Source organism: Culex pipiens, chromosome 2 (genome assembly GCF_016801865.2).
Source record: "Culex pipiens pallens isolate TS chromosome 2, TS_CPP_V2, whole genome shotgun sequence".
NCBI lineage: Eukaryota > Metazoa > Arthropoda > Insecta > Diptera > Culicidae > Culex > Culex pipiens.
Genome location: NC_068938.1, coordinates 144,537,389 through 144,560,136, shown reverse-complemented (window position 1 = coordinate 144,560,136; position 22,748 = coordinate 144,537,389). Strand labels below are relative to the sequence as shown.

The 22,748-nt window shown below is 35.6% G+C and overlaps 2 protein-coding genes across 2 annotated transcripts in view; one reads left to right on the top strand and one right to left on the bottom strand.

The window, feature by feature from the left end:
* Window positions 1-22,748, bottom strand: part of LOC120423628 (protein yellow-like) — a 564,570-nt gene that overhangs the window by 419,445 nt on the left and 122,377 nt on the right. The gene's annotated exons all lie outside the window — the stretch shown is intronic.
* Window positions 1-22,748, top strand: part of LOC120430972 (uncharacterized) — a 131,586-nt gene that overhangs the window by 8,413 nt on the left and 100,425 nt on the right. Inside the window, exon 2 of the mRNA XM_052707012.1 lies at window positions 15,622-15,747. Within this exon, the coding sequence (XP_052562972.1) occupies window positions 15,658-15,747 (90 nt within the window). The 5' untranslated portion in view covers window positions 15,622-15,657. The remainder of the gene's footprint in view (window positions 1-15,621; window positions 15,748-22,748) is intronic.

Sequence of the window (22,748 nt, the reverse complement as noted above, 5' to 3'; positions counted from 1 at the left end):
ATGTTTTTTACCCCACTTCCCTTTGTCATAGAGGGCTCATATTTGGCATGAGTTCATCTCATGTATAGACAAACAAACGCTGAACGTTTCATCCAAATCGGAGCACCTCGATACGACCTCTAAAACAAACCGATCAATATTTACAAAAACTGCCTCTTAAACACGCAAATAACATTCCAAAAGGGTGTAGCTCCAAAACATCACTGTTTACACGAAATTTGATTTCAGATTCGGATTCAGCGGCCAAAATTACTATAAAAAAGCATACCCTGACCTTTGAGACATATGCTTGCTACATCGTGTAATTAGTAGGCCTTGCTTCTGAATTCTGAGAAATTTTGAAAATTGGCACTTTTTTCCTCACTAAAACTCAAATATCTCGGCTCTGGAGTGTCGAAATTGCATTTTCTCAGAGGGAAAAATGTTTGCCATGAAATTTCCTACAAGCTGCATGTATTGGTTTTACTGGGAAAAATAGGCTACCCTAAATTAAATGAACATTTCTGAAAAAAGTTTCGAAAAAATGCGATTTTTTCGACACAAATCCGCCTGGGAGAGTCCAAAAACTTAAATTTTGGTCCAATATTGATAGTGCATCTTAATCTATGGACAAAAACCTATCGTTTGAAGATAATACACACCTGATCGAAACAGTTTTTGTATTGATTCCAAGCGATTTTAGAAAATTTGTTCAAAAAAGTGACTTTTTTCAGTAAATCGACTAGGGGGTGCGAGAAAGTATTTTATTATTTTTTCTTGTCTAAGAAAACATTGTTCCTAACATCATAATCTACCATTTTAGAAGTGAGCACCTGAAATTCCTCGACATGACCTCAAAATGGGACAGGCTAACGTACTATTAATATTAAATCAAGTGAATTCTGCCATTTGACTATTCTGCCGTTTGACTATTCTGCCATTGGACCATTCTGCCGTTTGACTATTCTGCCATTTGACTGTTCTGCCATTGGACTATTCTGCCATTCAACTCTCCTGTGAATTATTTATTCTGCCATTTGACATTCTGCCATTTAACTATTCTGCCATTCAACTCTTCTGCTAATTAATTATTCCGCCATTTGATTATTCTGCCATTTGGCTGTTCTGCCATTTGACTATTCTGCCATTTAACTATTCTGCCAACTAACTATTCTGCCGTTTAATTTTCTGCCATTTAATTTTCTGCTATTAATATTTTCTGCTGATCAACTTTCTGCCATTTAATTTTCTGCTAATTAATTTTCTGCCAATTAATTTTTCTGCTTATTAACGTTCTGCCATTTAACTTTTCTGCTTTTTAATTTTTTTGCCTTTTGATTTTTCTGCCTTTTGATTTTTCGGCTCTTTGACTTATTCTGCCAATTAATTTTCTGCCTTTTAATTTTCTGCTGATTGACCTTTTCCGCCATTTAATATTCTGCCATTTGACCTATTCTGCTATTTGTCCTTTCTGCCATGTGATTTTCTGCCATTTGGCATTCTGCCATTCGGCATTCTGCCATTCGGCATTCTGCCGATCGGTTTTCTGCCGATTGACCCGACCCCAGTTCCTTCACTACTCGTACTTCGGCGTTGTCCTGGTGTTTTGTTGTTGCTTCTCGTATTAATTTGGATACCGTCATCCTGACGCTGTTGATTTGTGCTGGAAGGAGCGGGGGAGGTTTTGTCTGTTTTTCATCGATGCTGTTAGCATTGATAACAGTTTCGATGTCAATAACAATGTTTTCCAGGTTTGGTTTTGATGATACCGCGTACTTAAGACCTTTGTTGAGTAAAGTTAACTGTTCTTCTGAAAAAGTTTCAGAAGAACGATTAACAACGAACTCTTCTAAGGGTTTAACTACTGGTTTCATTGTAGGGGCAATGTGGGAAATCAGTTGTCGGAATTTGTTGTCCAGTATCTTGCGTTTCCTTTCCGATTCGCACTTCTCGGCTACCTTCACCTTCGTCAAAAAGGCTTCGAATTCGATGGGGAATTCTTTGGCTAGTTTCAGATGGAGTGAATAGCATTCGAGAGTTTTGATACTCAGTCTACCGTAGAGTTTTTTGATGCTCTCTTTGACAAGCTCTAACTCCACCCTCCGGATGATCTTGCTGTCCGTATGACCCTTCGTCCTAATCTTGTGGCTAGTTGGTGTAACTCGGTGTTCGACGCATTTTTTCAAAAAGGCGATGTCTTTGTGGATACCTGCGATGATTTTCTTCAGTCCGATGAACTTGTTGTGCTCCGAAGGCTTGGTTGCCATGGTAATTGTGGTTTGGTTGAGCGTTTTAGCAGAATGCATTACTGTGAATACAAAGAGACGAGTTGTTCCTTTTAATTCCGCTATATATTTTTAATATCTTGACAGATACGTATTTCGTCTACTACTTGCAGACTTCATCAGTGTTCTGTTCTCGACTGAAGGTTCATCGCTGGTGTATCCATATTTGTAGTTACTGTAGGTACTACCAAAAACCTACTACCAGAACGTTGGTGGAGATACGTAGATGACGTCTTCTGTATCATCAAAAGGGATTCACTAACAACGGTACTGGACACCATAAACAGTGCACGCAGGAGCATCAAGTTCACTTACGAAATGGAAGTCGAAGGAAAGTTACCTTTCTTAGACATCCTGATCCTAAGAGAACCAGGTTGCCCATCTTCGTTTTCTTTCGAGATCTACAGGAAGCCAACAAACACCAGAAGAACAATCCCAGCCACGTCAAACCATTCATTCCAACATAAGATGGCAGCATATCATTATTTCATACATAGGATGACAACTTTACCCCTCAGCGAAGCAGGAAAACAGAAAGAATTGGAGTACATATTTGAAACAGCGGAAATCAACGGTTACAGCAGAACAACTATCCAAGCAATCATCGATAAGAAGGATAGAAAACTGCACAGAACTTCACTCACAACCCTTACGCCATCAGTAGAGCCACTGCGAAGAGCAGCAGTAGAATTCGACTACAGGATAACACGCCCATTACGACAAAAACTGGCTAAATTTGGCATCGATTTAGTGTTCAGCAGTAGAAACAGCCAGTTGGAATCCATCTTAGGTTCAACGAAAGACCCCATACCGACTTTAGGCAAACCCGGCATCTACGAGGTATCCTGCGGCCACTGTGATATGAGCTACATTGGACAAACTAAAAGATTGCTGCAAACCAGGTTGGATGAGCATATAAACACATATGTCAGAATTGCCAAGGAGGAAATACGGAAAGGATTTGTCCCCCATTTCAAGTCAGCAGTAACCGAACACATCATCGAGGAAAAACATAACATCACAACTAGCGACGCGGTCATCTTAAGACACATCACAAACCCATCGAAGCTGGCTGTTGCCGAAAGTTTGGAAATCTTCAAGGCAGGCAACAAACGTTTACTCAACAAGGATTCAGGTAACGGCTCGACGTGGCTGTTTAAGCTGTTACCTATACAGGCACAAAAGAAGAACGAGGAGGTAGTACCTACAGTAACTACAAATATGGATACACCAGCGATGTACCTTCAGTCGAGAACAGAACACTGATGAAGTCTGCAAGTAGTAGACGAAATACGTATCTGTCAAGATATTAAAAATATATAGCGGAATTAAAAGGAACAACTCGTCTCTTTGTATTCACAGAAAATTAAAAGTTTGGATGAATAAGAAACATTTTGCTAAAGATTTCTTCAAAATGTTGAAAGGGGGATCAAGTTACCCCTAACATTTTTAAAATTCCGGTTTAAAATATTTTTTTAAAGCGCTTGGCATGATTCGAAGAGTTTATCTGATGAAATACCCTTATTAGCCAAACATAGATGAATGTTTAAGTTTTCAATTCATGCAAAAAGTTTATAGTTTTGTGAGAAATTGACAGAGTTATGTGCGATACAAAAAAAGGGGATCAAATCTCTCCACTCTCCCCTACTAGTAGTGGCCTAGGAGTATGGAAAACTCAAAAAGTTGGAATAGGTCAAGTGGTTTTGGTACAATCTGTAAGTGTAAAAGTGTGAATATTCAAAAATCTTTATCTCGAGAAAGAATTTTCTGACCGATTTACTGTCTTTGGCAAAGTTGAAGGTTTTGATTGTGACTTTTCAGAACAAATGGTCACACGGAAATTATTTTTATTTATTTTAACCCTCTACAACTCAACCCCGCCTTTAGACGGGCTTCGATTTAAGAAGAAATCGCCAAAAATCCATTTTTCAATAAATTTTTGATATTTAAAAAGCATTGGAAAGAAGAACTCTTCAAATTTTGGAAAATTTATGGGTTGGAAGTTTTACTTGTTTTATGTGACATTGCCAATGACGGTTTCCACGCGAAATCGACCACTCAAAATCCGGACCATCTCCGATCTTAATAAAACTTGCTGGATCGTTTGTCTTACTCAAATCAACAACTCCTGGGCACTCAGTTTAGTAATTCACAATGGCATTTGAATTTTAGGAATTCTTTAATTTTTAAATTATTGGTAATTACGTTTAAATTGAAAAAATCATATTTTTTGAAGCAGATGTTCAAAAAATCGATCGAAAGTGTGTTTTAACGAAAATCGTGCGCTCTTTTCAATAAAAATATTTCCAAAAACCGAAACCTTCATTTTCGATCAAAAAACAGCCAAAAAATAAATTTTCTTCGAAAATCAGGCTGAATACACCCTTTGATTCAAATTTTGCCATTACCATTCGAAAGACAATTTCCCACTTTTCTTCCATAGACACCAAGTTGGAGCGAAAGCGTTTTCGAGTGGTTTGTAAATGAAAACCTTTTTTCGTTTTTTTTTAAATTCCAAAAAACTAAATTACATGTTCTATGGCAAATTTTGTAACAGATCCCATTTTTAAACAAAAAATAAAGTTCTGCTTCCGTGTTTTTGAGTTTTTCCTTGACGTACCAGTTTCAAATACGTATAAAAGAAACGAAATAATTACTAAAGATACCCAAAAAAGGTGCATTTAAAGTAACATTGAACCACTTTTATTATGGAAAAATGTTTATCTCACTCGTCAGTGTTGTTAATACCTGCAAAATAGTTTGTTTTCCTATTTTTTTTCCAAATTCATCTGGAAACATCAATTTGTTTATCAAAACTGTTTGCGTAGATTTGTAGCTAATTATATACAGAATAAATTTGCAGAATAAACATGCTATTTCTTCAAATCTCTGAAAAGTTATTACCAACAATTTTTGTATAGAAAAGCTGCAAATTGTAAAATTCTGTGATATTTATTCCCTTTTCGTCTTACTATTACTTTAATTACTTTAGGATGACAAATCAAAAATCCTGTGTTGGATTTTAATTTTATTTTAATTGCAGAAAAAAAAACGTTGACAAATTATTGAACATCTTACAAAATTCTGCTAAGCGACTAAGTTGTATTGTTGAATAAAAATTTTGTATTTACGGTGTTCCAATACAACAATTTTCCTGGCAAACGGCATGGCCAAACTCTAAGGTGATCGGGTCGGCTTCAAATCTTCGGGATTCTCTACCCAAAATAGTTTTATACATAATTTTTGTTAGGTCATTAGAGTGGTTCCTGGCACGTCAGTGTGTGCTTTAAAATGGTAATTATGGCGATTTTGAAAAAAAGAATATTTCCAAAACCATTACTTGACATTGTTTCAACCAACTTTAGTTATCCGGTTTGTACAAGAAAAGTGACTAATTTGGCTTTCAAGGAAAAATACGCTTGAGTTCAGTTTAAACGGCGTTTGACAATGATTATTAGAAAAATACTCAAAATTGTCATCTTTGAACCGCCCTGACGCGACAGGAATCACCCTAAAACCCAAAAAAATAGTAAAATAAACTATTTTGCAGGTATTAACAACACTGACGAGTGAGATAAACATTTTTCCATAATAAAAGTGGTTCAGGAAATGTTACTTTAAATGCACCTTTTTTGGTTATCTTTAGTAATTATTTCGTTTCTTTTATACGTATTTGAAACTGGTACGTTAAGGAAAAACTCAAAAACACGGAAGCAGAACTTTATTTTATGTTTAAAAATGGGATCTATTACAAAATTTGCCATAGAACATGTAATTTAGTTTTTTGGAAAATTTAAAAAAAAGAAAAAAGGTTTTCATTTACAAACCACTCGAAAACGCTTTCGCTCCAACTTGGTGTCTATGGAAGAAAAGTGGGAAATTGTCTTTCGAATGGTAATGGCAAAATTTGAATCAAAGGGTGTATTCAGCCTGATTTTCGAAGAAAATTTAATTTTTGGCTGTTTTTTGATCAAAAATGAAGGTTTCGGCTTTTGGAAATATTTTTATTGAAAAGAGCGCACGATTTTCGTTAAAACACACTTTCGATCGATTTTTTGAACATCTGCTTCAAAAGATATGATTTTTTCAATTTAAACGTAATTACCAATAATTTAAAAATTAAAGAATTCCTAAAATTCAAATGCCATTGTGAATTACTAAACTGAGTGCACAGGAGTTGTTGATTTGAGTAGGACAAACGATCCAGCAAGTTTTATTAAGATCGGAAATGGTCCGGTTCAAAATCGTATTTTTATGGTCGATTTCGCGTGGAAACCGTCCAATGTCAATTTGTAAAATGTAATTTTTAAAGGGGTCAACTTTGGCGGTGTTTTTCACTAACATTTCCTATATTTTAAGTAAAAAGAAGTATGCAGTAATTTTTGTAGTGTCCCAGACTATGCCTCTACGCATTTTTTTACAATTTAAATGATAATGGTGCCATTTTATAGCAGAAAATGTGAAAAACAAGCAAAAAATTGAAAAAGTGACTGTAAAAACATGAAAAAAAATAGATAGGCAAAATGTAATGATAGAAGGTGGTAGAATATGCCAAATACTACCAAAAATAAACATAAACTAAACAAGATAAATACAAATTGAAAAAACTAAAAATGAATCAAGAACAACATAAAACAAGAGGAGTAAAGTTTTTCGTAGAATAAAAGTTGCTCTAAATGACTTCCTGAACACGGGAAAAATAAAAAAATCAAAAAAAAAATTGCGCAGTAGAGGTTGGTGCAAAATCTTTGGTCCTACAAAATGTTTTGAAGTTGTATTTTTATACTATGTTGATAATAATGCTGAAAAGTTGAACTTTTAAGTACTTGTGTCGAAAAGTAATATTTTTCAACATTTTTTTTTTATTTCAGCAATTAATTTACAAAATACATGAAAATTTGACTTTTGATTCCACTCAAAGGATGTTTCACGGAATTGCAAAAATGTTGCATGGAAATCGTTGCAAAACTTGATTTCTTCAGCACTCGTCGTATTTATCCAACTCTGTGAACCTCGTTGTATAAATGTACGACTCGTTCTGAAAAAAATGAAGTTTTGCAACTTTTACCATTATCTACTATTTTGGGAATTATTCTTGAAGTGAAAAAAGAAAATTATAAAATAAAAGAAGGCTAGAACAAAGATGCATAAACAAGGTTGCATTAACTTTTTGCGAATACGTGGAGCATTACATTGAAATTTTGAATATGTTTAAGCTGATAAAAATGTCATTCTGCTTAAACAGAATTCAAAGTATCATTAAATAGCATACAATTTTCCTTACAGTTCAAAAAACGTCGACGTTTGGTCCATTTTGTTGAAGACTCCAAACGATACAAGATACAGAACATTGTAATAGAATGCAAAAGACATCTTCCCAAAACCTCATGGAGAAAAATCACAACGTAATTTATATTCGAACAAAAACTATTTTAGATAGAATTGCTCTATCTTATAGAAAAGCCCAAATTTTCAAATTGAACATACTGCAATTTTAAAGTCAACTCTGCTGCACTGACGAAAGCATTAAAACAAAGTTGCACACTGTCGGTACATCGAAAGTGCATTTCACTGTAAAGCTTCGGGTTTTTTGCGCATAAACCGGCAGGTCTCAGATTGCAGCTGAACCGTTTCGACTCGGCTGTGATGTATTGTGTTGCTGCTATTGCATGCTCTGAGACTGTGTTCCTGCTAATGGTGGTCGAGAGTGCCAAACTGCTGACTACGTTAAGGGTGGCCCTATCGGAATTGTTCCAGAATTGTGATGTTCTTTTTTAAAAGAGAGTTTTTGTCAAATCTACCTAGAAAATAATTTTGAACGCAAGGTTGAAACGAACTAAGCCAAATATGCCCGTTCTAAACTTGCGAGTGCAGTGAAAATTGTATTTTCCAAATGTTTTAGTATGATTGCATTCTCCGTTAGCGAAACTAACACAAGGATAGCAATTGGTGCAACCAAAATCTAAAGAAACAAAAAAAAAACTCAAATCGAAATAAAAGCTCTTCCCCAAAAAAAAAGAAGGTCTAATCTAGCCTCTTTGCAAACTGTTCCAAAACGAGGAGAAGAGCTTTGTAGGCCAAGTGACACTTTGCGTAAAATGCTTCTGCAGCTTCTGCAGCTGTTGCAAAACTTCAACCTGGTCCTCCAGGTTGGTTCGGAAAGTTCGCCATCTGATGCAGGGCATTTACGCGGGTGCACAATCAAAGTTGTTCAGGACCTCGACCTGGCCGGGGCCGCTCGTTAGAAGTCACGGAATGTAAAGTTTTAACGCGGGGTGCCCAGACTTTGCGCAGCAGCAGAAAAACAGTGAAAAGCGTGGGGTGGCCACCATGCTGTTATTTTAACGACTTTTGGATAGAAGTTTTAGCTGGGGTGGGTGTTGGTTCTGATGATTTTTTCGAGGGTTGTGGGTTTTTTTTTGCAAAAAAAAACAAGGGCAACGTCTGATGCAGAGGGAGGTTTAAAATTTCAAACATAAACTAGAACTTTTATGAGCGAGAGGGCCGAACAACTATATCGCTCATGTCGAAAAGTTGTTTCTGAAACTTTTGTAATCAACACGTTGAGAGGGATGTGAGCAAAAGTTAAAGGATTGATTTTTTTTAAATAATACTTAACTTCATGAACACTAAAATTCTATGATTATGCAAATAAGTAAAAAGATATAAGATTTTAAGCACTCAATATTTTTCCAGACGCACTTTTTGTCTATTTAACTTAGTATCTTCGTGTACTATTACAAGAAATTTTTATATTTTTTTCTCTTTGAATTCAATATTTAGTAAGAGTGATGCAAGCTTCTTTGAAAAATTGCAAACAATTGAAGAATGATTTGTGAGCAATTTCAGTCCAAAAAAGGAATTTTTCAGGTTCTTTTTTACTCGACCCTCTCCAATTTCAATAAAACTTTGTAGACATGCTATCCCAGGTCCCGTCTGAAGCTCGGTGATTATTTTGCTTCATTTGGATACCAATAGTCATCGTTTGTTCCGAAACTTGTCCTTAAATTTTGTAGAAATGTTATACTAGGCTGATTTGTTTTTGTGAATATGGAACCACTTGCACTCACATCAGGGATACCACATGGTTTTTAAAAATTTCTGTAAAAATGTCTGTGTACGTACTTGTCTAAAATTCTAATATAGCAATTACAGATTTGGAAATCCCTCAGTAATTGCGTTTTTAAGCATTTCAAGACTAACAAAATAAGTTTTGATTGATAATTTTACAAAATATTCATTATTGAAGTTTTTTAAAAGTCTGTGTACCTCCAAAACTGTCTGGCACAAGCTCAGATGTCTGTGAAATACAGACAAATCTGTGCATCTTGATGCACATATTTTTATATTTCATGGTTTTCCGAGCAGGTGGAAATAACTCGAAAAGTTTAAGTGCTTTTATTGTCAGGAGGTCAGAACATGTTATTAAAACACCCAGATTAGCTGTTATAAAAACACAAAATAATAACAGAGGAGGAAATGTTTCTGAAAACTCAATTTGGTATTGGTGAGATATGTTTTTTGCACAGGTAAATTATTGATTTTGATATAGATTTCTTATTATTAGCTTATTATAAATTTTTTATATTATTGTTTGGTTCTAATTGAATATTACATATTTTCAAATGCTGAAAAATCAATAACATGGTTGACAACATAAAAATTTTGTTCAACATTTGATTTTGATAACAAAATAAGATATTTTAACAGGACTTGTTGTTGAAATGACCTCCGTTTTGTTATTCCCACCTGCCCGGGTTAAATATTGCTATATATTAAAACCGTTGCATAGTAACACAAAGTGGATAAAGAGAAACTTGTTGGAAACTTTCTAGAAAAAAAATAACTTAATCCACCTATGTGGTTGGAGCCTTCCTCACTCATTACCAACAATGGCTGATATGATGGGGTTGTATACAAATTTCATCTATTTTTTAGATCCGGAATGAAGGGTGTACAGTAACGAAGGAAGTTGTTGTCTTCTTATTCCAAAATTGTCAAACGTACGGACCCAATCCTGCAACAACGGGATTGTAAAATTAGTCAAACTTTGTTGTAAATTCGGACATAGTTTACATGCATTTGAGTGAGATCCGGCTTCCAAAAAGTACATCAATATCACTTAAGTGGCCATATCTTGAGACAGGGTTGCCAGATCTTCAATGTTTTGGACTCGTTGGAAAGGTCTTTTGATAATCTAACCAACGACGGGTCGGATGGTGGATCCGGACATAGTTTACATACATTTGAGTGAGATCCGGCTTCCAAAAAGTACATCAATATCACTTAAGTGGCCATATCTCGATACAGGGTTGCCAGATCTTCAATGTTTTGGACTCGTTGGAAAGGTCTTTTGATAACCTAACCAACGATGGGTCGGATGGTGGATCCGGACATAGTTTACATGCATTTGAGTGAGATCCGGCTTCCAAAAAGTACATCAATATCACTTAAGTGGCCATATCTCGATACAGGGTTGCCAGATCTTCAATGTTTTGGACTCGTTGGAAAGGTCTTTTGATAACCTAACCAACGATGGGTCGGATGGTGGATCCGGACATAGTTTACATGCATTTGAGTGAGATCCGGCTTCCAAAAAGTACATCAATATCACTTAAGTGGCCATATCTCGATACAGGGTTGCCAGATCTTCAATGTTTTGGACTCGTTGGAAAGGTCTTTTGATAACCTAACCAACGATGGGTCGGATGGTGGATCCGGACATAGTTTACATACATTTGAGTAAGATCCGGCTTCCAAAAAGTACATCAATATCACTCAAGTGGCCATATCTCGAGACAGGGTTGCCAGATCTTCAATGTTTTGGACTCGTTGGAAAGGTCTTTTGATAACCTAACCAACGACGGGTCGGATGGTGGATCCGGACATAGTTTAAATACATTTGAGTGAGATCCGGCTTCCAAAAAGTAAATCAATATCACTTAAGTGGCCATATCTCGATACAGGGTTGCCAGATCTTCAATGTTTTGGACTCGTTGGAAAGGTCTTTTGATGATCTAACCAACGACGGGTCGGATGGTGGATCCGGACATAGTTTACATACATTTGAGTGAGATCCGGCTTCCAAAAAGTACATCAATATCACTTAAGTGGCCATATCTCGAGACAGGGTTGCCAGATCTTCAATGTTTTGGACTCGTTGGAAAAGTCTTTTGATAACCTAACCAACGATGGGTCGGATGGTGGATCCGGACATAGTTTACATACATTTAAGTGAGATCCGGCTTCCAAAAAGTACATCAATATCACTTAAGTGGCCATATCTCGAGACAGGGTTGCCAGATCTTCAATGTTTTGGACTCATTGGAAAGGTCTTTTGATAACCTAACCAACGATGGGTCGGATGGTGGATCCGGACATAGTTTACATACATTTGAGTGAGATCCGGCTTCCAAAAAGTACATCAATATCACTTAAGCGGCCATATCTCGAGACAGGGTTGCCAGATCTTCAATGTTTTGGACTCGTTGGAAAGGTCTTTTGATAACCTAACCAACGATGGGTCGGATGGTGGATCCGGACATAGTTTACATACATTTAAGTGAGATCCGGATATATGTGAAAACACATTTTTATACATAACTTTTGAACTACTTATCGAAACTTCAATCTGTATAAAACTCGATCTATGGGACCCTAAACCAAGTCGAATGCAACAGGTTCGGGTCAAATCGGTTCAGCCAGTGCCGAGAAACATGAGCTAGTTTGTTGGTCACATACATACATACATACACACACACATACACATAGACATTTGTTTAGTTTTCGATTCTGAGTCGATATGTATACATAAAGGTGGGTCTACGACGTATTTATACAAAGTTCATTTTTAGAGCAGGATTATAGCCTTACCTCACTGAGGAAGGCAAAACACACTCACAAAAAATACACACCTTTTCTATGACATCTTTTGATTTAAGTTTAAAATACTTCATCATCCCGGTACGAGAATCGAACTCACGACTTCTGGATTGGGAATCAAGCACACCGCTAGTTGAAATCCATCCTCTACCGGTCAAAAAAACAAAAAACATTCATTCCAATGACTTATTTTTTTGCTCATCTTATGTGTGGAAATAGCCTAAGATGTGGCAGAAAACTTTACAAAAAATGCAGGATAGTATGTCTTTTCTAAAAAAAAAAAAAAAAAACAAAAAAAAACAATATTTTGCAAAAGTGATCAAAACGTCAACATTTTCAAAAACCTATCGCGGGAATCGATTTCAAAGACAATTTCAAATAAAAGTCTCCATATTGATCATTGTCCTAATTCCAATACCGATGGGATTCGAACCCACCACTCTCAGAGACCGATGAAAAGTGGAATGGATAACTGTTGGTGGTGGGTTGCAATCCCGAAGATTGCAACTTTTTTTGTGTGTGTAGAGAAACAGTACATGCAGTGCGTTATATTAAGTATTTTTTCTCACTAAGGTGATAAGCATGCTTTTGCATGCGATTTTACCATCGGATTTTTTGCTGTGTTAAAATGGATGTAACTTTTGACCCCTGAAGCCCAAATTCACTTAAAAAACTAAAAGTTTTGTTTTTTATTGCTCATAACTGGCATTAAAACTAATTTTTGATGTTTTGCTTGAATGCACATACCACACCATCCTGCATTTTTCGTGAGGCTTTTTCCAATATCTTAGGCTTTTTCCACAAAACAGCAAGCAAATTGTAAGGAGCAAGAAAAACCTTTCTATCTCCTTACAATTTGACTATTAAATTCAAATTTAAAAAATCTTATGAGAATAGCTTGATTTTTTTTATTTTAGTGTATTTCTTCAGAAAGCTAGTCTAAGATTCATGTTTCATGTTCATGTTACTGAAACGGAATTCAATTTTATCTTCAATTTGATGGGCATTTTCAGTAGAAAAAGTTCCTAAGTGAATATGAAATATATTTTGGGGGCCAAAAACTTTAAGCAAGGGGTTTCCAGCATCGTGTCAGACTGGTCACTAATCCGGAATTACTTGGAATTTGAGCAAGTAATTCTGTAATTCCGGATTTACTGAGTAATTCCAGAGTAATCCTGGTAATTCCTAATAATCCCAGTAATCCTGGTAATTCCATGATTCTTGTTTGTGAAAACATACTTCAGAAAATAAAAAAATAATAAAAAATAACTGTTAAAAAAAGATAATTTCGATAAACCTTTTATGATTCTCTTTATTGCCTATTAATTTTCATGTATGAAACCAAAGTTACAGCTAGTACGGGATAATTCGGATTTTGAGTAAGTAATTCTGTAATTCCAGAATCACTCTGCAATTCTGCAGTAATTCCTGTAATTCTGTAATTACCTAGTAATTCCGTAGTAATTCGAGTAATTCCATAGTTACTCAGTAATTCGTGTATTTCCCATTAATTCAAGTAACTACTAGTAATTCTTTAAAGGTAAATCGGCAGAATGCATTTTGCTTTTCCTTGATGCTTTTTATGGTTGTAAGAAGTACAGAGCGGATTCGAAATGTCCGCCAATTTGGATGCTCTCTAATTCAAATGTATTCGGATGAAAAACACTCAAACGTCAAAATCAGTTGTCAAACTGACGTTGATGTTTACCACATTATTCGATGATTTCCAAGTAGGGCGTCCAATTTTCCCGGGTTTTGAGTTCACCGGAAAACGGAAAAAATATATTTTTATCCCGGGAAATTTTTTGAAAACGTCATAAAATCTATGTTTTCTTTATATTCGTTATGTATTTAAAATCAAACTTTTTGCTCAATACTAATCAATCTAAACAGGGATAGCATTTTTAGTTAGTTATGAAGATTTTTTTTGATCTTTGTTGTGCTTTGAATTTTAAATGCACTCAAACGCCAAAATCAGTTTTCAAAATGATGTTGATATTTACCCAATTGTTGCAGGACGTCTAATTTTCCCAGGTTTTGAGTTTCCCGGAAAACGGGAAAAATATTTATTTATTCCCGGGAAGTTTTTAGTTTTTGAAAAAGTCATAAAATCTATGTTTTCTTTATATTTGTTATGTTTTTCAAGCTTTAAATTTATTGAATTAGCTCAATACTATTAATATCAATCTAAATAGCAGTTTTTAGATAGCTTAACATTCCAACGCCCAAGGCTCCAAAAAAGTTGGAACGGTAACTTCAACTCGCTGGTTCTCAGGCTTAACTCAACCAATCTAGATGATTCTTCTTTCCAGTGATTTGTTAAATGTCTAGATGATTATAGAACTTTGCAGAACTTAATTCGATCAAATCTGTAACTTTTGCGATCAAAAACATCGTTCCAACTTTTTTTTTTCGCGTGTAAAAAAGAAATCGCCAAAAATTCCGCGGCGGCAGTCGTTTAAAAAAAGGTGGAACGATGTTTTTGATCGCAAAAATTACAGATTTGATCAAATTAAGTTCTGCACAATTTAAGGATCATCTAGACATTCTTACAAATCACTGGAAACAAGAATCGTCCCGATTGGTTGAGTAATGCCCGATAACCAGTGAGTTGAAGTTACTGTTCCTCCTTTTTTGGGAGGCTTGGGCGTCTGTGTAAGTTGGACATGCGTTGGGCGTTCCAGTGTTAAACAAATTTTTGCTGTTCTCTGTTGTGCTTTGAATTTTATGTGCACCACATTGCTAATTCAAATTTAATAAGTATCTTATAAATATTTATTTTTTATTTATTTCTATATGACATGAATAAAACAGCTTAAAAATTGGTTTATGATGTCTAAAAACAAAAATGACAACAAAGAAAATGGTACCAATTTATGTAAAATTTTAGAAAAGCTTAAACTTATTAATTCAAATACTAATGTAATTTCCAGGCCAAATTATGATTTTTGTTTAATTCCGGAAATTCCCCGTACAACATATAAAAATCCCTGGAATTTTATGCCGGGAATTCCGGGATGGACGTACTATTGCCAAGCACGTGGTTTTGTGCATTTGACAGCTGTCATTCGATCCAATTCTCAATATGCTGGAAGCTAGGCAGTAATTCCAAGTTATTTTTATAAATTTGAGCAATTCTGCGTGGTTTCTGGAAATCCCAAGTAATTCTGGGAAATCAAAGTAATTCATGACATATTGCCAGTAATCCTGGTAATTCCATTTAGACTGGTCAGTAATCCTTGATGCTGGAAACCCCTTGACTTTAAGTATAATTTGTGTTGCCTTAGTTGAAAATGAAAAAAAAACAACTGTCACTATTTTAGAAATGGCATTACCTAGTAAACTATTTGTGACCATTTTACCCATGTGATGTATGTAATATATTACATTTAATTTCATAAAACAATTCAAAATCAATTTTACATGCATTTCCTCAATGTTTTCATAATATTTCCTGTTTATACTTCCTTCGCAGCTCCAACACCCAGTGGTCTCAATAAAATCTCATACAATGCAGCACTCCCTGTCGAGCTCGACAAATCTGATGTTTATCATGCCTTCCGAGGACAGCGAAGTCGAGTGCAACGAAGAAAACATCGTCGTAAGTAAATCATCCTGTTAACTATCTGTGACTAGGGTGGGGGCTTTTAGTTACTATTTTTCTGCCATTTTCTTTCTAAACTTAATCAGTCTAACAAAATGAGCAGAGTAGAGTGCACTGCACATTGAATTCAATAAGAGTTGCTCAAATTCAAAACAGGTCCCAAAACAAGTCTTATTCTTATCATTGCCAAAAACGAACAATCAACCTCTCCCAAAAGAAAACCACACAAATTCCGGTTGTCAAACACAAATTAAAAACTTGTGCCGACTATACATGACAGGTTCGGAGCACGAAATTGAAAACCAAACACTTTTCCCAAGTTTGTTCAGGCACCGGCGACAACCTGAAACTTCCTGTATCTTCTTGGGTGATACACACACAAGTCTCTCTTCCGAATAAATCATATTCTCGGAAGAATGATGCAAATCTACTGCATGTTTCTGAAGTAGATACGGGCGGTGCAACTCCACAGAGTCCAATCTGAGCACGGGGTGACATTGCCCTCCCATCGATCGTCTTGTGGACACTCAACTCCGGGGGTTCCGGCGATGACGGCGGAGAAAACCAATGCGCCGGGCCAAAAGTTTAAGTCTTTGTGCACCACCACCACCACCACTATACAGCAGTTAGTAGTACTTTTGCGAAGAACCTGGAAATTTAAATATAAATTGATTTTGTCACTCAACTTGCTCGAAGCTGGGAACAACTTGCTGCTGTTCAAATAAAAGTTTCACCTTTCGGGGAGCTCTCTTTCTTTGCCCTGTCAGCAAATTAAGCTGCCCAAAGTTTGGGACTGGGATTTGGGATTTGGAACAGCTTATCGGAGCGGGCATGCAAGAAGAGAGAGAGCTATAGTGCAGAGTTGGGCCAAGAAGTTTGTTGTCCCGATATCAGTTGGAGCAACCCAGCTTGCACATGGACGTCATCATTCGTTTTTAGAGGAGCAGGATTTGGTGTTCGAGGAGAAGTTGACATGAATCAATTGTTATTTTGGGGAAGAATAATAAATGTTTCTCATCAAATCATTGAGATGACACAAACTCCTTAGTATTTTATATATTGCTTTTGCAGGGTTATGATATTTTCCTTTTCTTATGCAATTTGAGTTATTTGAAAAGCTTTGAGTATTTTTTAAATCATGATGAAAATGAAACATTTTGAGTTGAAACTATTTTAGTTATTACTTCAAGAAAAATATATGGAGAGAACAACAAAATCTTGCAAGAAAAATGTAAGAATCACTTTAAAATATATCTGAACAAAAACAACTAGATTTTAAATATCACAAAATTTTAACAGCATTTGTTAATAATTATTATTATTGCAAATTAATGTTTCCCAATTCCACACAATGTTCAAAAGAAGAAAACACTGAAACACTGTTTTACAAATGTTGCGTAGAAAGTCGTTAAAACTTCAAATTGAAAGTGTTTTAATTTTATTAATTATTGTTAGTACTACCGAAAATCCGCTCAAATTTCTAAATGGCAACACATAGATTAACAATTAAATAATAGTTCAACGATGTTTAATTCCTGTTAATAAAATCCATAAAAAAAATTATTAACTGTCTAAACCCGAAGCCTACAAAATGCGTTATTGTGATTTTCGAAGACGTGAGCCAAAATAGCACCAAACTTCAATGTTTTATAGCAGGGGTGCTCGAAGTTTTTGAATGGCGGGCCAAATTTGAAGCTCAAATGAGCTTGCTGGCCAAAGGTAAAAACATGTTTGTTTGAAAAATTAAACAAGGTCGTTGCTAATATTTTTCAAGTTTATGTCCCTTGACTCTGGTCGAAATCGAAGGGGGGGGGGGCAAAACAATTATTAAATATAAAGAATGAAATTACAGGCTACGCTATTAAAATTTTAATGAAAAATATGTTTAAAGATGCATTTACACCTGCATTTCAATTCAATTCATTTTATTTACCAAAATAACAATTTTACAACTTGTGTGAATGGCTGGTTCATAGAGATTTGGTGTTCCTTGCAACTATTTCCTTTTCATTAACCGCTTGGTAACAGAAGGTTCTTCAAATGCAATTAAACAAAAACTAGGGAAAATTTGGCCAAAAAACCTAGTGAGATCGGTTACACCTGCATAGTTGTTTTGCAATCATTAGTTTTCAAAATATCCAAGTATTAAAAAAAATCGCAGAAAAAAAAGCTTTTTGCCGTGCTGTACATTGGAATTTTACTAAAATTGCAAATATTTTTGATCGATCCCAGACATGATAAAAATATAATTTTAAACGCAGGAAAATGCAATTGAAATTGTTTTCAGTAGGTTTTACAATTTTATTTCCGTAAAACAATTTAGGTTTTTTGAAAAAAAAATTATTAAAAATCCATTTTTGTAAGCAGTTTATATAAATTTGTGGCTGAAAACGGTTGTTATTTCTAAAGTATAATGAAAAGAAGGATTTATTGAATGCACTTTTATTTTTCTTAAAATTTCAATGATTATTTAAAAAAAAGGGGTGACACAAACTTTGCAAAATGGTATAATTTTATTTTTAAATAAAGTGCAACCATTATGATTAATCGTTGCAAAAGGTGTTTTCAACAATTGTTCGTCAAATTTCAAAAAAAATATTCAATAACTTTTGGAATGCTTAATCAAATGTTAGTCAATCCAAATGTCATGAGTTCAAATCCCGAGGTGGAAGGTTTCTAAGCAGAAAAAAAGTTTGTGGCTCAGCCCAAAAGGAAATTTTGCCCTATAAGTTAGTAATTAGTATGGAATACCTTTGTTTTTGCTATTTTAACTGTTTTCTTCTTAAGTCAAATTTGAACGTTGTATAACTCATTTCGAAAAATGCTTGCGGAATTTTAATAACGAAATTATAATTTTCATCAACTTTCAATATGATTTTTCAACAACAAATTTGCGTGGATGAAGCATGGATGAACCATTTCATTAATATGAACAAAACCACTTTTTTAAGAACTATAAAATCAGTTTACCGATGGGTCAAAGGGCCATTTTACATGATCTTCCAAAATTTGTCCGCGGGCCACAAAAAACCACCTCGCGGGCCACGTTTGACCCGTGGGCCATACTTTGATCACCCCTGTTTTACAATGTTTTGGAATCGTTAGGATGTCTACTTGAAAGAAAAATTATGCAAATATGCAAAAAGCTTCAGAGCAATTCTCTACCAAAACCGAAAATGGGTTTTATCTGTATTTTTTTTAAATTTGGCTCAAGCTTTGTGAGGGCCTTCCCTATGACCAAAGAAGCCATTTTGTGTCATTGGTTCATCCATACAAGTCTCAATTTTGGCAGCTGTCCATACAAAAATGGCTAATCGGCAAGGACTGATAAAAAAACCTATCCAACGATAGTTCACATGGAAGATTCAGACAATATTTCTATCACAATATCTGAAATCCGGCCTCTAAAAAGTGTATAAATAACACTTAAGTGCCAATAACTTTTGATAGGGTTGTCAAACTCTTCCGGACATACGCCAAAATCGTTTTTTAGCATAACTTTTGAAGTACTTATTTAAACTTGCTGATTTTAAATAGAGACCAATGGGACCTCAAGACGGATCAAATGAGTTTGATTTCACTGAAATATTTACAGTTATTCGATTTTAAAAATAGTGACCACAAGTAGCCATTTCTGAAAATATTTTTTTAGTTCAAAAAATTTGCTATAAAATTGTCTAAGAGACATTGTAGATTGGACCTCTGGTTGATGAGATACAGCGGCTTAAGGGGTTACATACATGTAAATCGTGAAAAATGTCAGAGGTTGGTATGAGCACACATAAAAACTTTTTTAAATCTTTTTGCAGGGCATAAACATATGCATTTTCATCTATTAACAACATAAATATGAAGACATTTGGACGTACCATTGCCGAGATATAGCTGTTTTAATTTTCAAAAAACGGGTGCCACGATATCTCAACACTGCTTTGACCAAATTGGCTCAAAATTTTGGTGAAGACTCGTTGATCCGGTCCTGTGTGCATGACGAAGGCCGATTTGCAAAAACTTAATTCTTAAAAAAAATTAAAAATATTTTTATGTTTTTCATATAAAATATCGTCATATCGTTTTTGATTTGTGTACTTTTTAAAAAAGCAAAATTTCAAAATCGGGCTTCGTCATGCACACGGAATATGTCTTGAGAGCCTTCACCCCAAATTTCAGCCAATTTGGTCCATCCCATCTCGAGATATCGTGGCACCCGTAAATCAACTCGGTGTTTAGAGAAAAACGTTCACAAATTTTGACAGTTCGCTTTGCGCATGGCAAAATTGTGAACTTAAATCGGCTCTTACTCAGTTCAGTCACGAAATAGGGGAAATATACCCTTTCTCAGCCTATTTCTATTATCAGCCTATCAGCACTTTGATCATTAATTACAGCTTTCATAAAGTGTTTTTGACTGTTCCAAAGTAATAAATAGCTCAAATAAAAGTTAGCAAGCAACTCTCCATTGTTGATTTATCTGAAAATGTTGATTTGATAGCGGAAAACAGCAAAAGTGATTAGAATTGGTCGAACGGCTTAGACTGATTAAATTGGGTATATTTCCCCAATCTTCATGAAACTTTCAGAAGTGATTGAAAATTGAAACTTAGTGAATTTTCTGGATTATGAAATTTTGTGATTTTCTACATGTAACCCCTTAAAGAAAAAGAGTATCGTGTGAGCAGCAGTACCGGGAAGATGGATTTTTGTGGTGTTCTTTTTGTGCTGCATTCGCGGTCGTGTTCATGTCGAATTCTGTGGAAGGTGCGAAGCCACGTGTTTGGATTCTTGGGTCTCTGTTGTTTTGTTTGTGGTTCCATCTGGAGTATTAATTTTTAAATTATTGTTATTTTTTACAGCTTTCTGGAATTATTTTAAATTTAATGTCTGCATGTTAATTTATCTACTCACTATATGATTTATTTAAATGTTCATATTATTCCTTATCCTATTCCTTTCCTGTATCATACCATTTTCTCATACCATGTATGATTAAATTGCTTAAATTAATGAAACTTTCTAAAACTGCATGGGAACCATCCGGAGCATTTATATTTTAAATTACCGCTATTATTTTTTTATAGCTTCCTGAATCATCTTGATTATATTTATTATATTCATCATATTTATTCTATTTACTATATTTATTATATTTATTATATATTATTATTACAAACAATATGCTTATTAGATAATACACTACAGACTCACATTTACACTTACAAACATCCAAATCATTTAATACATTACGCATTCAACCATTTTCATCGGCCCGATGAAATTCCCCTAACCCCCATTCCGAACCTCCCAAAAATATTCCGTTCACTTTTAAAAGTCTCATGGGTTCCCTGCACTTTTGCCACTAGTTAACAACAAAAACATCCCCTCCCAAATCCCCACGGGACTGTATGGGCGTAGCCTTGAAACACAGTGTAAAAATTTACGTTCTTAGATATTTTTGGATGTACCGGGCAGCAATCAAATTGTCTAAGAATATTGAATTGACCGGCACCCCCTACAGCGTGGTGCAGACCCGTAATGTTATGCTATGCTATGCTATGTAACCCCTAAAAGAAAAAAAAATAGGAAAATTGAAGAATAATTTGAAATGCATTTTCCAGCGTTAAAAATCATAAAATAAATAAAATAAAACATAAAACAAGCTAATTTGCTTAAAATGATCGAAGACGATCATTTTGAAAATTGATGAATTTTTCACAAAGTCGGCCTCTATACTAGAATCTGTAGTGGTCTAATGTTATGTTACATCCCAGAACAAGTTTCCAGCCGAAGTAATTGCAATACCCGCCAGTTGTACAAGTCCTAAAACAATGAGACATCACTGGCTCTCTAATGGAATCACATGACCAATTTGCAGGTTCCGTTCCGTTCCCCGTGTTCTGTGTTGTGACTCATCAATCTTCCGAGGTTGGGATGGGAGCTGCTGATGGGACACGTGGTCGTACATACCAAAAGGAGCATGATTTACGAGAACCGAGCAGCAGCAGCTTTTGTACAAATAGGCCTCGTGATGGCAGCGCCCCACCGCGTGTGTCGAAACATTCCTCCCACTGGGTTTTGGGCGGTGTCTAGTTAGGCTTGTCATGTCGTTGGATGCCCTGGAGAAGTACAATGCCGCGGCGGTGGTGTGGCGAGCTGATGCCTTGTTTACTTCTGTTGGCACTTGGACTTGCGTGAGCGAAACTCGTGTAAAACAACCGCAAAGCCGACAAACAATTCCCGGTCGTTACAACCGCAGAGCTGTTCCGAGGGGTGGTTTTGCGGGGGTGATGTGACTTTTGCTTAAATAGCTTTAATGATTTTATTTTTAATTCTATTTTTTCATAAAAGTTTCCAAATTCTGAAAATAAATCAAGCCATCTCTACGCCCCTGCACAAATCGCATCTCCAAAATCAGATACCCACTTCCTTGAAGCATTAGCAAGTGATGCAAATTTACAAACGTCCCCAAGGCAGTCCCCGAACACAAGCGCTAAGATATCCCCCGAGGAAGTACCACGCACCATAGCCATGTCCTGGGATTTCCCGGGTATCGATTTCAATTAAATTAATTAAACCGTTGAATATTTTAAATGATTCCGGTTCCTCTTGCCGCCAGGAATTCAAATCAAGAACAATAAATTTACCCAACTATTCACCGACCCAAAAACAGAGGCGAACAGTTCTCACCAACCCCTTTGGGGTACTTGTTGGGTACTCCCACGGGAGGGGGGGAGGGAGTGAACAAAGTGAAGGACATCCGTCGCCGATGGTGGTCCAGAAATTGTACCCACCAGGCCTACGCACAAGTGGCCGTCACATGGTTTGGTGTGGGTTTTGGTTTTGATGTTCTGTGGGATGCGTTTGTTTGCTCGTGTTACACAAACTGTTCCTGTTGTAGTCTCTTGTCGTAATTGTTTTGATAATATTTTTTTAAATCATGTTCAGATGCAAATCTAACTTTAAAAAAGTGAACCGTTTTCAAGTTTAAGACATTATAATGT